The sequence below is a fragment of the Barbus barbus genome (genome assembly GCF_936440315.1).
Source record: "Barbus barbus genome assembly, chromosome: 22".
In the NCBI taxonomy this organism is placed as follows: Eukaryota; Metazoa; Chordata; class Actinopteri; order Cypriniformes; family Cyprinidae; genus Barbus; species Barbus barbus.
In genome coordinates, this window is record NC_136750.1 from 20,749,670 (window position 1) to 20,765,281 (window position 15,612).

The 15,612-nt window shown below is 38.9% G+C and overlaps 1 protein-coding gene across 1 annotated transcript; it reads right to left on the bottom strand.

Moving 5' to 3' along the window:
- On the bottom strand, positions 1–13,873 carry LOC306888726 (NEDD4-binding protein 1). The gene is made up of 7 exons (XM_079447146.1): positions 13,354–13,873; positions 9,567–11,089; positions 3,459–3,589; positions 3,279–3,375; positions 2,662–2,769; positions 1,601–1,702; positions 1–1,473 (listed from the first exon to the last, which is right to left on the bottom strand). Exons 1-7 carry the CDS (start codon positions 13,660–13,662, stop codon positions 1,167–1,169), a joined length of 2,577 nt encoding a protein of 858 aa, XP_079303272.1. The 5' UTR covers positions 13,663–13,873; the 3' UTR covers positions 1–1,166.
- Positions 13,874–15,612: the final 1,739 nt, after the last annotated feature.

Consider the following 15,612-nt stretch of genomic DNA (forward strand, 5'->3'; position numbering starts at 1 on the left):
CCTGATAAACACATAATTAGCCTTTATTAACACTGCCTTCCAGAAAAAGCAAAAGGTTTTCAGCAGCCATACTGTGAGATACCCACAGTGCCTGCCGAGTCTGTGACGCTTCAGTGGGTTTAACGCCTATGCATTTTCATTCCCAAAATTGAATAGCAATTCACAATGTCCAACGCTACACATATTTCAGAGACAGGGAAAGGCTGATGCAGTAACAATAACAGTGAAAATTCACTTTGGTGGCAATAATATGCTCTAACAGAAAACAATGAATTTCAACTATGCATTGCATTTTGTTCATGTCCTCCATTACATAATGATGTTGGTAAAAGGGGTAGCATTCCCACAGCACCCTCTGATGGTCATAACTGGGACAAAGGTTTACATCAACGAAGGCTATGGTTTCCTGTTTGCTATTAAAACACGGTGACTTGCACAACAGGGCAGAAGAAGGGACATGCCAGGTCACCGAGTAATCTGGAAACTTTTTAACCATCTAACTGTTTCACAGTCTCTTGGGTGATACGGGGGTCTCCAGGGATTCCTAGAAACAGCATACCATTTTGTCACCATCACCAAAGTTAACGGGAACTAAAATTAGTGAACAGGAAATGAGCAATTTTATCCTGCAAGCAGATGATAGGGCACTTCAGTAGGGCACTTTGAGTGACTGGAAACTAGTACTCATTTGGCTCAATAACGTCAATATTTACAAAATCAGAAATGACAGAAAGCACAATCATATCAAAAACTGCAAATCAAAATTGTCCTTCAGCAGTAATTAAAGCAAAGCCAGTTCAGAACAACTGTGTAGCTGGAACACCTTTTAGAATAAAGATTTCTGAATGGATAACTTACAGGAAAGGAAGATTATTCTTCACAAATATTTACATCAAATATATGCCATTTGGACTGTACATTCTCGTATATTTAAAGCACTTAAACAATTTAAAACTTAGGTTTTTGTGCTTGCAGTCGATCGGTGGGCCCCGGATATCATAATCTAAATTAGCTGACGGAACAAATAAATGCTTGAACAAAGTCCCTTGAACAAACAAAAGCTTGTAGCAGCGCTTTTCCATCATGGTATTCATTAATAATACAAAAAGCCCTGTGACCTCCATGCACAAGAGTGTGGAAACTGCAATTTTGGGTGTAAAAGTGTGTCAGCCCAGCAAAAGGCCAGACAGAGCATTCAGGTCCCTCATATATGGGTTGTCGCTGAGGATACGGTCGATTCGCTGCTTTTGGTCAGGAAAGATGTCGTACAACTTCCTTTTGAGCTCTGTGGTTTCTGAGGGCGACCGCTGTGGAGGTGGAGAAGGGGACGGTCGAGGAAGGTGCCAGTCTGGAGGTCCAGAGTGTGGCCAGTGGGAAGGGGAAGAGGGATGTGCTGTGGACTGCGCTGCTGAGTCGTATACTGACGGGGTTGCCCGAATGTCTGTCCTCGGTGGGGCCATTATGGGACTACCTCTGTGAGAGGACAGAAAAGTTATGAGGGGACAGCTTTCTTCTGCTTTGAGTAACAGATGAGACTAGGAATGTGTGATAACCACTGCTGGGTATTATTTTTAGCAAAACTGTGTATTTTTGAACTCACCGACGGTCTTTAAACAGAAACTCGTCTAGGTGAGGTCCATTCTTTCCAAGTGGGTCATCTGGGATCATAAAGTGATCTTCTACAAAGGTGAACTGTAAGAGTCTGAAAAATCCATACAATGAGCTCTAAATCTGAACAAATGTTAACTGAGCACTATCACCATTTAAATATTTAGTGTCGGTGAGATTTTTTTTATTGTTTTAGAAAGAATTCTCTTACACTACAAAGGCTGCATTTACTTGATTAAAAAACAACAACAAACAAACAAACAAAAAAACAGTTAAAACCTCAAAATGATGAAATATTATTACAGTTTAAAAGAACCATTTTATATTTTTACATTACTACATTTTAAAATGTAAGTTATACCTGTGAATTTTCAATATCATTACTCCAGTCTTGTATGTCACATGATCCTTCAGAAATCATTCTATTATTAGAAACAGTGGATTCTAAGAACATTCAAAAGAAAAAATTCCAAGCTTTTGAATGGTATAGTGTATAATGTTACAAAAGCTTTTTATTTCAGATAAATGCTGATCTTTGGATCTTTCTATTCAAAGAATCCTGAAAAAATGTACTCAACTGCTTTAAATATTGATAATAATAAAAAATAAAAAAGGTTTCTCTCGAACAGCAAAATCAGCATATTAGAATGATTTCTGAAGGACCATGTGACAATGAAGGCTGGAGTAATGATGCTGAAAATTTAGCTTTGACCACAGGAATAAATTTAACTTAAACTTAACTTAAAAAGTTATTTTAAATAGTAAAAATATTTCACAATATTACTGCTTTTGCTGTAAATAAATGCAGGCTTGGTGAGCAGAAGAGAACTCTTAAAGAAAATAAAATCTTACTGTTCAAAAACCTTTGACTGGTAGTGTACTTTTGTAAAATTTGAAATGTCTTCACTGTCAGTTTAGATCAGTTTAATATGTCCCTGCTAAATAAAAGTATTAATTTCTTTCTTACTGACCCCACATTTTGGAATGGTAGTGTGTTATTGACATTAGAAAAAAAAATTATTGCTGGTCTTCTGGACATCTTGTTCTTCTTACCTCTCCTGAATAATCCTTCTCCATGCTTCTGACTGGTTCACAAAGTCCCTCAGGTTGTCATTGGTGACAATGACCCCTCCTGTCTTCTCAGCCAGATGAAGCAGGAACCTGTGAAGAAGGTCACAGCTCAAGCAGGGGATAGACAAAAACCTAGGGCATGTATAAAACATCGTGCATATTTAATCCTCAACGTTCTCAGATTTTCCAATTCTACCCACTTGCTCTTGAAATAACCATATACACACCACCTGTTTTTATTATGGATGACTTCATCTGCATATTATTTCCATATTGGCATCCAGATAGGAAAATAGATGACACACACTGTAAATATGTCTGTGCCGATACAAAAGACAATATGCAGTGCGCATATTTTTACATCAAATTTATTTTTTGTAAACTGATGTGTGCATGGGAAATGGCACTTTTTGATGTCCCATCTCTATTTTGTGCGTAGACATTTTATACACATAGTACATTTGTGTGATTTCCAGAAACGTCATTGAAAATCAATACACTAAGCCACAAACTAAATACTATTTTGTCTAGTACTGTAGTGTGTTGAGGAACAGACAGAAAAAATTCTAGACGACTCTTTTAGCAGCTGGATCTTGTACCTGTCATCATGGGAGGAAATTCTCTGTCCACACACTTCTCTAGACGGGGTGAAAGATAGGAGTCGCAGGTTTTCCAGCTGATTCAGAAAGTGTTGTTCTGTAACAATATATGTAATATATCACATTTTGACTCCAAATATATGTTGCCGATCTAACGACAGAAGGAAACTGAGCTCCTACCAGTGATGTTGGGGTCCTTTTTCTGTCTCCACTGAGGAACGAAGACTGTGATTTCTCTGTGCCCTCTGCGCCAGAAGGCCTCTACAGCGATGGCGATCCCACGACAAGAAAAGATTCGATGGAGTCCATGCCTAGTGACAGCAAATAGGGAAGTCAAAGGTCACAACCAGTTTGGAATAGCATACTATCAAACTATTAACACAATTTTAGCAGTATCTAGACATATATTGTGTACTGTGTGACCATTTTCTGTGTACAAGAAAGGTTTGGAGGACCTACTGCTTTTGTTAACGTGTAGTGCACTGAGTGGGATACTGTAGCCCACAATGCAACACAATGTTTCTTTCCACTTGACTTTCCACTTATGGATGTGCAGCCATAAATAAACCACTAGTTGTTTTTTAATCTCATTCATTCTAGACTCATATTTGACAGGACTGGAATAAAAATTCTACATTACTAAGATGATAAATGGATGACAGTAAATATAGTGAGGTAATTTGGAAACAGTGTAACTGCTGGTTTTTAAAAAAACATTTATCAATGCATTCTGTTTTCACAATCTTTAAATGCCAGGCAGTATACGATATATTCCCTTATGCAGTAAAAGGTGTAATACATTCATATTCAAACAGGCTAAATTCACCTAGAGGGCTGATTAAATCACCAAAGACAAAAGTTCCCTACTGAATATCAATTTGCTCAATCAGGAAACGGCTCTGCATTCAATTTCACAATGCATCTGATACCACTGATAGAGATAAGTACATATGTAAATGCATTTGAGAACAGTGGTTACCAATTTACTTCCTTTTACCTCGCCAAATCTCGATTAGACACAATTGACGCAAAAGGGTGCAAAAATAGATGCACATCTCCATCCATTCAGAACGCTTAGACAAAATGACACACGCATAGAGATGTGCAGCCGTCAACACACATCCCTCCCCCGGTCCACACAGAGACACACCATCTGAACCACAGAGGGGTCACGGGGAAGTTCCCTCTATGAGAGAAAGTTATTTTAAACAGGAAGTGTTACTAAATCAACGACCGCTGACGTAAAAAGTCAGATAACTTTCCCAGTCTGGAAATGTAAATTGCTAAATATGCAAAAAAACCTTTCATTTCTCCCTTGTATTTCTGACAAAAAAAACCCACGTGGTTCACCTCTAACTCATCCATATGAAGACCTTATCCTGTGACTGTAGACTCTGACCTGATTATCTTGCACTGACAGGACAGGTAAGAGACTTCAAGAATTAAGCTGTAAAGGTAGTCCTTTGTGCAAAATGACTGTAGATTGTGTCCGTACTGACTGACCATGTGACTACACTGGGCACAATCATCATCGCACCGTGCGCAACACTGGATGCGCCAATGTAAATGATCAAATCCATTTGTCCTGTTGTCAGAAGTAGCACAAGTGCGTGGAATATATCAAAACAAAAAGATCAGTGTAAAAAAAGTGTAGATCGGTGTGAGGAATAGAGCTGCACGATTAATCTCGATTCTCGCGATCTCGATTCAAACATCCACGTGATCTCATTTCTCAATGTCAACGATTCGCCCGTGTCTACTAAACCTTTGAAAAAACCTTACCGGAACATTCAAATCTGCGTTCGTGCTGCCGCTGGCACAGAGAGCTGTTATCATGTAGGTAAGAAACAGCTTCACAAACAGTTTCTCTCAACTACACAGTATTATTTCTGTCTTACAATTCATTCATATTATCACAGAAATACTGGGATGAAAGTTTACAGTTTGAATATAAACATTGATGTCTACAGTAGCGATCAAAATAGAGCAAATCACCTTTTAAAAGTAATTCAGGCTTCAAATAACGTTTGTGTAGGTTACACTGTTTAGACACTAGGTGGAGACAAGTGACTGTTAAAAATGCATTTGTTATTGAATCATTCATTCATGAGATTTGTTCAAAAATGCTGATTTATCCAGTAATGAAACAAGTGAAGTATTTGAGTGAGTCATTGAATCATTCATTCAAACCAATTTTTCATAATTTTAATATGAAAAATTGGTTTAGTTAAATATATTATTTTAAATAAATATTTTATATATTTAAATTAACAATTAAAAATTAATTAAACACTCTTAAACTGGCTGTAGCAATTAATATTTTGTCTCAGCCTTTTGTAAATTATGCGTTAATTTATGTTCAGAATCGTGGGAATATCGTGATCTCAATTTGAGACAAAACAAATCGTGATTCACAATTTATCCAGAATCGTGCAGTTCTAGTGAGGAACCTTTCTTTTCAAAACAATACTACTTGAGAAAGGTGAAATGAGAAATTAAAACCGTAACAACATCCTGGACACGTGCCAGGCCAAAGCAACATCATTACAGCAGGATCAGGAACTGTACATATGCTGCACCAGTTTCAGTCCATGACCTTTGGCCTCTCCTTCACATTGCCTTTCATCTTCAACTGCAAGATATTGACATCCTTCCTATCTGCTGTGGCAGCGGATCTTGGCAACTGCATATTTGGGCTGCTATGGCAACAAGATTTCACCTGAGGATTCAGATCTCAAATATCATGCAAGCATACAAATCAGCCATGAGAAACCCTGTGTGAGCTGTTGCCTTCAAGACTGGCTGAACATGTGATAAACTGACTGTTCACTGCTCTGCAAGGATAATATGGTATAATTAGTTGAGGTATGAGCGTTCTGCAACAGTCCTTAACTTTCCAAATGACTTTGTTTCTTGAGTAGTTAAGGAAAACCTTCGCATTACACATACCCCTTTAGTTTCTTGCTATTATTTGAGTGGGAGCATTCTTAAAACTCAAGAATACACTTTGTTTCAGATCTTTCTAGTATATGCCCACGTATTTTGTTGAGGTAAAGGCCTTATGGTGTAAAAAAAATCCCACCTGACGACACATCCCACGATATACCTTTTTCTCCTCAATTAGACTTCACTAGTAGGGTCTAAAAAGATATTCTTCTTTTCAACCCCGTATAACACCTCAGTTTCCATACTAGTACTTCTAAGAAGTGCAGTCACCTCCGGTAAGCCACTTAAAGGGCAAAATAGGGGGATGACAAGGGGAGAGACCCACAAAAGAGGTTGCCATTTTACGTGGGAGGGAGATAGGAAGGGGGGGGGGGGGGTGAGAAAGACTGTTATGAAGAAAGGAAAAAGGGGGTTGCACCTGGTTTTAGGTTTTCAAACACAAACACTTGCATACTAGAGTTCATATATACTCACACACACAGAAAGCTTACTGGATGTGACTTACTTTAACCTTTATGGGCACTTACACACTCACCACCACCAACATTTTCACACTCCCTCAAACAGTCTCCAAAAAAAAGCATCAATCACACCTGTCCTTTACAATGTTTTCATAGTACAAGCATTATTCAAAGGCTGAACTCAAATACTGAATGCATAGGTCATTTAGTCATCATCATGATTTTCATTCTCCCAAGCAACACAAAGAGAAATTCTGAATTATGTTCAAAATGTTCAAACAATGAAGGCAGCAGTGACAAGGATCTGTCAACCCCCCTTCAAGTCTTCAACCTATTTGATAGACTGTGAGGAACGGGCCGAAATTTAGTTGATTCTGACAGAAAGTTTAGTCTGTTCTTCACACAAAACTTTTGTGCTTTCAAAACGATGTTCAATAGACTACATTTATGGTGCTTTTTGGTAACTTTGGGAGTTTTACAGTAACTTGTGCTGTCAACCAACTAAATTAAAACTTTTCAATGGCTGGAATCTAGAAAGCTGGGTGGATGATGCCCATTATAATGTCAATATATATAATAAAATTGAATGTTAGTAAATGAATTGTGCTCATACTTTTGTTTTACACTAAAAAAATAACTAATTACAATTTGGAACTGACAGAGTGGGGAGACATTTGAATACTTTTAATTTGGTTTCTGTGTAAATGATTATTGCTAGCTAATGTTAATAAAAATAATGAGGATGAGTAAAGGATGGAATACACTACTAAACTAAAATCTGAATAGATTTTAAAACACCAGGCATCATACACTTGCTTTGGATATGTTTACCAAGAAAAACTAGGGCATCATAAACTAAATGTTTGAGGACCACACACTACTTTTCAACTACTCCCACCCTCAAATTGTTCTGATGTTAAGCCGGCATCATGATTCCCCGCAATCCACCACATCCCAATACCGCATACGGAAAGAAAATGACGTGTATTACGGAACTCCTTACAGGGAATAAATACGAGATGGGAGGAAAATATGTATTTCAATACTTTCTCTCGTAGTTTTATCATCGGGTAATCATACTGTATATAAAATTGGGGTCATCAGGGGACCGCTATTATACCTGCATTGAAACTGCTTTTGAATGTACGATTGGTTTTTAGTTTCACTTTGGAGATTCACGATCGCACGTACGCTCTGTTTATACTATGGAGCGGCAGTACTTACTACACATTTTACAAGATCAGATGCTTGTCAGTGGTGCTCAGCATCTGCAAATCATTCGCCAAACTCCCGCCAAAAAACCCCGTACAGTCACTGATATTTAATGCTGTTGAATTTTTAGTTTGCACTTTATCAGAACTACCTCCTATCTACTGAATAGCAAGATGTTAAACTTGTATTTAAAGAAAACTTATCAAAAAGGTTCACATAATTTTATGTTATGTTACACTGTTATGTTACATTTCACTGTTTACAATGGCAGGGCCTGCCATCTTGTCTTTTTGGCTTGTTGTTTCTGATTGCACTTTAACCCCAAGGGGGAAATCCAGATCAAATCCGAGAAATAAAGTTAAAACTTGTTTTGAACAATTTTTTTGTCATCTGCAGATTGATTTTAAGTAGGGAAAAAAAATGTATTTAAAGAAGACATATTATGCCCCTTTTTACAATATGTAATACAAGTCTCTGGTGTCCCCAGAATGTGTCTGAAGTTTCAGCTCAAAAATACCCCACAGATCATGTATAATATCATTTTAAAAATGCCTATTTTGAGTGGAAGCAGAAACACTCTGATTTTCGCGCCTGTTTCTTTAAATACAATTGAGCTGCAGCTCTCGCCCCCTTTCCAGAATAGAGCTGCGCCATTTCAGCTCATACCTGCTAAAAACATCTGTTTTGGTTCAGATTATCATGTTTAATCACGGTGAAATCATGCGTTTTAAACCATACGAGTTTAAACTTCTGATATACGGTTTTCTGAGCGTACACATCCGAAGCACATGGACAGAAAGCTGCTGTCACAGCATGCGAGTAAACTAAGTTCTCATTCACACACAAGTTTACGTTAAAAACACACGAGTTACAAAAACAGTCAGTTATGTCTGTGAAGGTAAACAGCTGGGAAATAAATTGCATGATTATTTTAGATCTGTGTGGTAGCAGCATACAGTAAATAAATCAATAAATCCACTGCTCTCTTGTCTCCTCTGAGGCTGGGACTAAATAGTGTTCTGTGCTCGTCTGTGCAGCCAAAGGCAGAACAGTTAGCATGTTTTGCTCAAACTTTCACCATGGCATTAGAACTGTATACCGCTGTCGCATGCAAAATCAAAATGACGGCACAGTGGGTGGAAACTTACAGATTAAGGGGCGGTAATATTATAATGAGATCCCTTTGCCACGTCACCAAGGGAGCGAAATCAGACTCGCTTGTTTTTTCAGAAGCTTGCAGAAAAAGGCTTACTAAAACAAAGTTACTGGGTTAATCTTTTTCATGTTTCTGGGGACCTGGTTATAACACTTCAAACCTGGAGAAGTCAGATTTTCATGATAGGTCACCTTTAAATCGTAAATCGGATTTTTTGTGAAAAAATCTGGGATTTTTTTCATAGGCCATATCACCTGGCCCTACTATACACCATGCAATTTTCTGTGAAATCTGTAAACTCCAACTGCTCAAAATCTGCAGACTGCCTATGACATTCAGCGACTAACATCAACTCATCTACAATGCAAATTGGAACAAAAATCTGGGCAAAAGTTTTTCAGTTTATTCCAGCTTTAAATGCACACCAAATTTACTATTACGGTTTTTAAACATTCTTTGACGTTCATGAACTGTTACTGCCCCCCAAAACTATAAAATCTTATGGAGACTTACGCCATTGCCACATTGCTCCCATCGATGATGATGTGGCGCAGATCAGGGCAGCCCGGTTCATTTTGTAGGACTAGTCGGTAGGGGATTCTCAGGGACTGCTGGAAACGAGAAATGCCGGTGAGGGGTGCTGGTTTAGAGGTGCTATGTGCCTCAGAGCGAGGTAAAGGTGCCCTTCCAGGGAGCGTCTGGTAAGAGCATCCTGGTCGTGTGTCGGTGCTCCGGAGAGGAGGGCCTTGAGAGGAGCTGCGGAGATTGGTCACACTCTCCATCCGCACTGGAACCATTGTTTGAGAGCTACCACGGGGCAAGTAATCAAACCGGGACTCTGACTTCAAATCAAGTGCAGCCATTCGGGGCTTCCTCTCTATCTCTGTGAAGTCGTTATCATCGTCATCAATGATAATCACTTCACACACGTCAGTCTGTGCACCATTGTTTCTTTTAAGAGTGGTAGAAGCTAGTGGCACACTGCTTGTCTGATTCTTCTGACCTATGCCGTTAGTACTAGGAGGTCTAATGTTTTCTTTGCACTTGATCTCTGCGAGAGCTCTCATCTGTGCCCGTTCCTTATCTTTGAGCCTGACGCAGGTAGAGGTGGACGAGGCGTTTGCACAGGGGGACGGGTCGGGCGTGCGAGAAGTGCGCTGTGCTCCCTGGCTCTTATGAGTCTCTTCAACAATTCGTTCCAGAAGTAAAAACGTGTCCTCTGTCTGCCCCGTCTCACGCACCACCTGCTCCACCACCTCCTGCTGGTAGCCCATGGTTCGGAAGAAGTTAACAAGACAGCGTAAGTTAGTCTCAGGACTCACTGCCTCACTTTCATTTGTCGATTCACTAGTTGCTAGCGCCCCTTTCGCAGACGTAACTGTCCAAGTTTGGCTTGGCTCTCGCTGTCGCTCTTCCAACTGCTCCTCTTCTCTCCTCTCCAATGAGTATTGCCTCTTTGTGTCCCTCTGCTCACTTTCAGAGGACCGACGTTTGTTGCAAGGCCGACCGTTTAGACTGGGCATGACATCAGGAGTGGTCGCAGGACCTGCGGTTTTATCCTCAAAAGTGGTGTCCAGGATACGGTTGGAGAGGTCTGTTACGGGTGTGCTAGTCTGGGAGCGGTCCTGCTCAAGGTCGATGATAGCTATAGGCTGTGTGGGGCTTTGGGCCAAGCCCAAAAGTTCCTCTTTGAGGGCACTGGGGAGCAAAAGCAGCTCCATGGCATATTTATCGGCCCGATCCTCCACAAAATTCTTAAAAGTGCGCTTAACCAAGGGCTCTCTGTCAGCAGGCAAGCTTCGCTTCTCCCGAAAGAGGGCGACAAACTGTTGAACACGACTTTGGGCCATGACGACGGCCTCCGTGCACCCGCTCAACCTCAGACGACCCGGCTCCAGTACTTGGACCTCTGCACTTGTGTCTCTAAGCAGCCGGTCTAAAAAGAGTCCACGAGCACCAGCAAAAATGCAGTGCACGTCTACTGGGTACCATTCTTCCTTCTGAAGCTCTGGGTCACACAGGCCTTTCACATACTCCTGAAAAACAATCACAGCAGGACTGGATTACAACACATACATTGTGAAAGATAGAAAATGTCATTTCAAGAAAGAGCAGGGAGACATGACAACACAAGCATACCACACTAGAATAATTATTCTCAGAAGAAAAACAAGTCAAACTGGTTTCATTATTTTAAACTAGAATGCACATATGATTTGGCTTGAGGGACCAAATGACCAAGAGCTACATCAGCTTCCTAGGGAGATTCCACATGCCCATTATCATATCAATGAAAGTGTGAATACATACCAAAGCAAGCATGATGCCGCACCCAAATGCAGACACAAAGCTACTATGTTTTACATTACACAATATTCCAAAACTGAGTACAAGGAATATCCTTAAAAATTTATTTTCTGGCTATTTATTAATATGCTATTAACGATACTTGTATACTTTTTTTATATTCTATTTTGATCAAAATAACCTTATTTTCCCAAATTCTCCAGCCCTAAAAGTACTGTATTTAAAAAAAGGATAATCTGGTTAAAAACAATGTGGATAACTGGGCTTCTTTGGAGTTTCTTTAACTTAAAAGACATGATTGAGTGGCTTTGAGTGAGTGGGTAAGCCTACTAGTTCGAAAGAAACAACAACACAGGAACCCCTTGGGGTGGACCATTCCGCCACATTTTTGCTGAACTTTTTATTTCTTTGATCTGAGCGAGCAAGTTACGGTAAAAGAAATACTCATATACAGTACCAGTAATGACACCAGGTTAAAAGCCACTACTCTGAGTAGTAACTAAAACTGAAAGTGAAATACACTGGGGGCCTCCCGTCTTCTCCTGACTAAGCAATCAGATCTCTGTCAAAGACTAATGATAAAATTCATGACACAGTTTGGTGGAAAAGCAGATACCAGCTCCTATCTGTTATTTTAATTCAAACGGCAAAAGATATTCAAAAGTCACTGAGATGTGGAGACAAGAGATTTTCACCTGTCAATGTGATTTCACAGAAAATTCTTTGACGCTTTAGTTTGGTGGTAATAATATTGATACCTGTGAAAAAAATATTAGAAATATTCAAAATATTTTGACAAAGAGGAAGTGCACGTGGTGGCAAAACACATCCACTGAGTGGTTTCCGTTTCATGGCTTAACAATAAGGATATTCCAGGTTTACTGGCACTGATGGTTATAATTTCCTTATTAGATCGGAGTAGAATTGCAAACAATGGCATGTCAGAACTAGGCGATGACGCAACATGTGTTCAGTGAACAACCACGTCTTTTGTTGCTGTCTTGGTAACTCATTTTTTCGACACCACTTTAACGGGAAACATCTATATGAAAATGTACAGTGTTGGATCATCTATAAATATGTTTCTGTCTGCTGAGACATTATGAAATCCAGCGAAACACAATCCTTTTACATTGGCTATAATGGATCTATGTGGTTTGGTGACAGTTATTCCCAAATGATATAAAGCAGAACTGTGATGGGTTATTCAAGCAATATCACTTACAATTGTGCTGTTGTACCGAGTATCAGCACAGCTGGGATTTGGCCAATGTGATTCACAGGTATGAATCACAGCCATCCATGCTGATGCTCAATACTACATTATGATTTTGACTGTGCTATTACTTTTCTACTATACACAAGGAAATAATATCAGTTACCTTATGTATCAGACAAAAACTGGCCAAATTGTAGCCGTTTATCTTCTCGACCCAAAGCTCCAAATAAGCCAAAGCATCATATTTTGTGTATCACCAAAGAAAGGTAAAGACTTAAAACCTGTCTGGATCAACATATGTGAGTGGAGCAAACTTTCAAAGCGCTCTGTAATCTCCAAGCATCCACTCCACTCCAGGTTGTCCATTTCTTTAAGACAAACTTGACCAGAACAAACAAAACAAACAAACAAAATACCTCCAAAAGTACAGTATTCGTTCTGAAAATGATTGTGTTAAATATCAGTCCTTTTTGAAGTTGTTTGACAATGAACATTATTTTAGTAAGCTAATTAAAAGATTGCTCAAATTATTTTTGTGAGGAAAGCGAGACACAAAAGTGTCTACAGCTCACCACAGACCTTTACTTAAATGTCAAATAAAGACAAACATGTTGCTGTCAGAAGCAGCGGAGTTCATTCTGACATCAGCTTCCTCCAGCTATTACGTTGCAACTTAAGTTACGTTAAGTTCGTCAGTTTTCCTTCTGACAGTCAAAAAACAAGCAGCAACATTGTTTAATATAACTTTATTTTTTACCATTTACTTTCATTTACCTTCGCTTTAGACACATCCTCCTTTTTTCCCTTCAGTTGGAGCCAGATCTGCCGGGAAGCCTTACTTCCGTGGGCTCCTGTGTGATCCAAACGCCCAATAATGGTGAATGTCACTTGGAAAACCTGTTCGACCTTCGGTTTGCTGCATCTGAGCTCTGTCTGCTTGTCCTCGTGTACCGTGAACTCGTCTACGGTGAGCGGCTCGGACTGCGCTCTGCTGGCGGTCGGGGACTGCCTGCCTCCCGGCGGCTCTGTGCAGGTTACCTCGGTGATTCGCTTCATCCCGAGGAGGGGCCGCGTTGTTGACATTTTATTTTTAGCTATATCAGTCTATGTTGATCACGGCGACTTCACTTTCAGAAACACCCCTTGTAAAATGAATCGTTTACCCCCTTCATGTTCGCTTCGCACCCTCTGAATCTTGACGTTAGTCAACCGCGCGGTAGTATCTGTGTTTAGACGTTACTCTCGGTTAGCCTACTAGCCTACATCTCAAGCCGTCCGTCGCACCCGGAAAACCCCACGCACGTCATCAACAGACGACGACGTTTGCTGAGATGTCATCGCTCTTTGATTACAGATTGTTTACGCCAACGTTTCTTCTGTGAAAATAAAAATATTGTGAAATCATGCTGTTTAGCACGATCATTAGATTCTGCAAATTCTAAGAAACAGTACAATGTAGGAATTCAGATCTACACACTACCGGTCAGGCGTTTGGAATAATTATGTTTTTTTGTTTTTTTTGTTTTTACGTTTTTGACTCTCTTATGCTCTCAAAGGCTTCATTTATTTGAAAAAACTGTAATATTATAAATTATTATTATTTAGTTATTTAAAATATATATTTTTTAATTTTAGTATATTTTAGAATATAATTAATTCCTGAGATGGCAAAAGTGAATTTTCAGCAGCCATATGCTGATTATTAATATGCTCAATGATTATAGGTACTCAGTGATTAATAATGGCTCTTATTATTATCAATTATTATTTCCATCACTTCACAATTGGGAAAAAACAAAACAAAAACAAACAAAAAAAACGTTTTTTTTCAAAAGTACAGTAATGCTAAATGTACTAATTATTAATGGATAGTTCACCCATCCTCATGGAAGCCAATTTCCACCATGACATAAAACTTAATAATTATTACAAGTTGAAATTTTGACATATAAGTAATAACTATAGTATATAAAGTCTAAATTATGACATACTAAGTCATAATTATGAGAGAAAAGTCAAATTTATGAGATATAAAATCAATTATGACAAAAAGTCACTATTAGTTCATATTCTTTTATCTAATAATTGACTTAGAATGTCATAATTTCAACGTTTAATTCCATATTTATGATTTTGTATGTCAGTTTTGTATTTTTATCTCAGAATTATGACAATGTCATAGATTCACATTTATATCTTATAATTATTACTTATAAGTTCAACTATTATTTAATAATTATGACATTTAATTGAATAATTATGATGTACCAAAGCATGTTTATTTTCTTATGTGGCAGAAATGGGCTTCCATACCCTCATGTGATATTTTGATATTTGAAGATATTTTGAAAAATGTCACTGTTTTTTGACCATATAATGAATGTCTTAGATGTTATTTGTTAGTGTTTGTAAGTTGTCCGTGACTTATTTCAAATTGCATTATTTTATTTCGAAATAATTCATTTGACTAACATCTTGAAAGTTAGAGTGTGATCTCACCCACATTTACATAATCTCTGCCTTTACATAAGTGACAGCACACTCATTCACAGAACTGGCATAAAACTTGAACACCTGAGTTTCAGGCTACAATTAAAACTTGTGCATCAAAAGAAGCACTTTTTTTCTTTCAAGCTCTCAGGGACAGAGAGTGTGTGGGCACTGTATCTGTGCAGGGGAGGGATGGGCTGAAGAGGAACTAGAATAAAAGTTGATTGTTGTAAGAGTACAAGGCCATGAGGCAGTTTGCTACATAAGCAGAGGCAGTGGCTATACAGCCCATTCACAACCACAGTCTGTTATCCACTAAGGGCCATGCCAGAGCACTCTCTCCAGAGAGGAGAGATGAGAAATATACAGACTGCACAAAAGAGTGCCCGCATTCAGACGCAGAAACACACACGCAGTTATGTGAGCTCGCGTGAGCACACCCACACATGCCACACTCCTCCTTATCCTGTCTTTCACTTCTCTTTCCCTCTTTTGAATAATCACATATGGTGAATATCTATAAAGGTATGTTTCTACTAAACA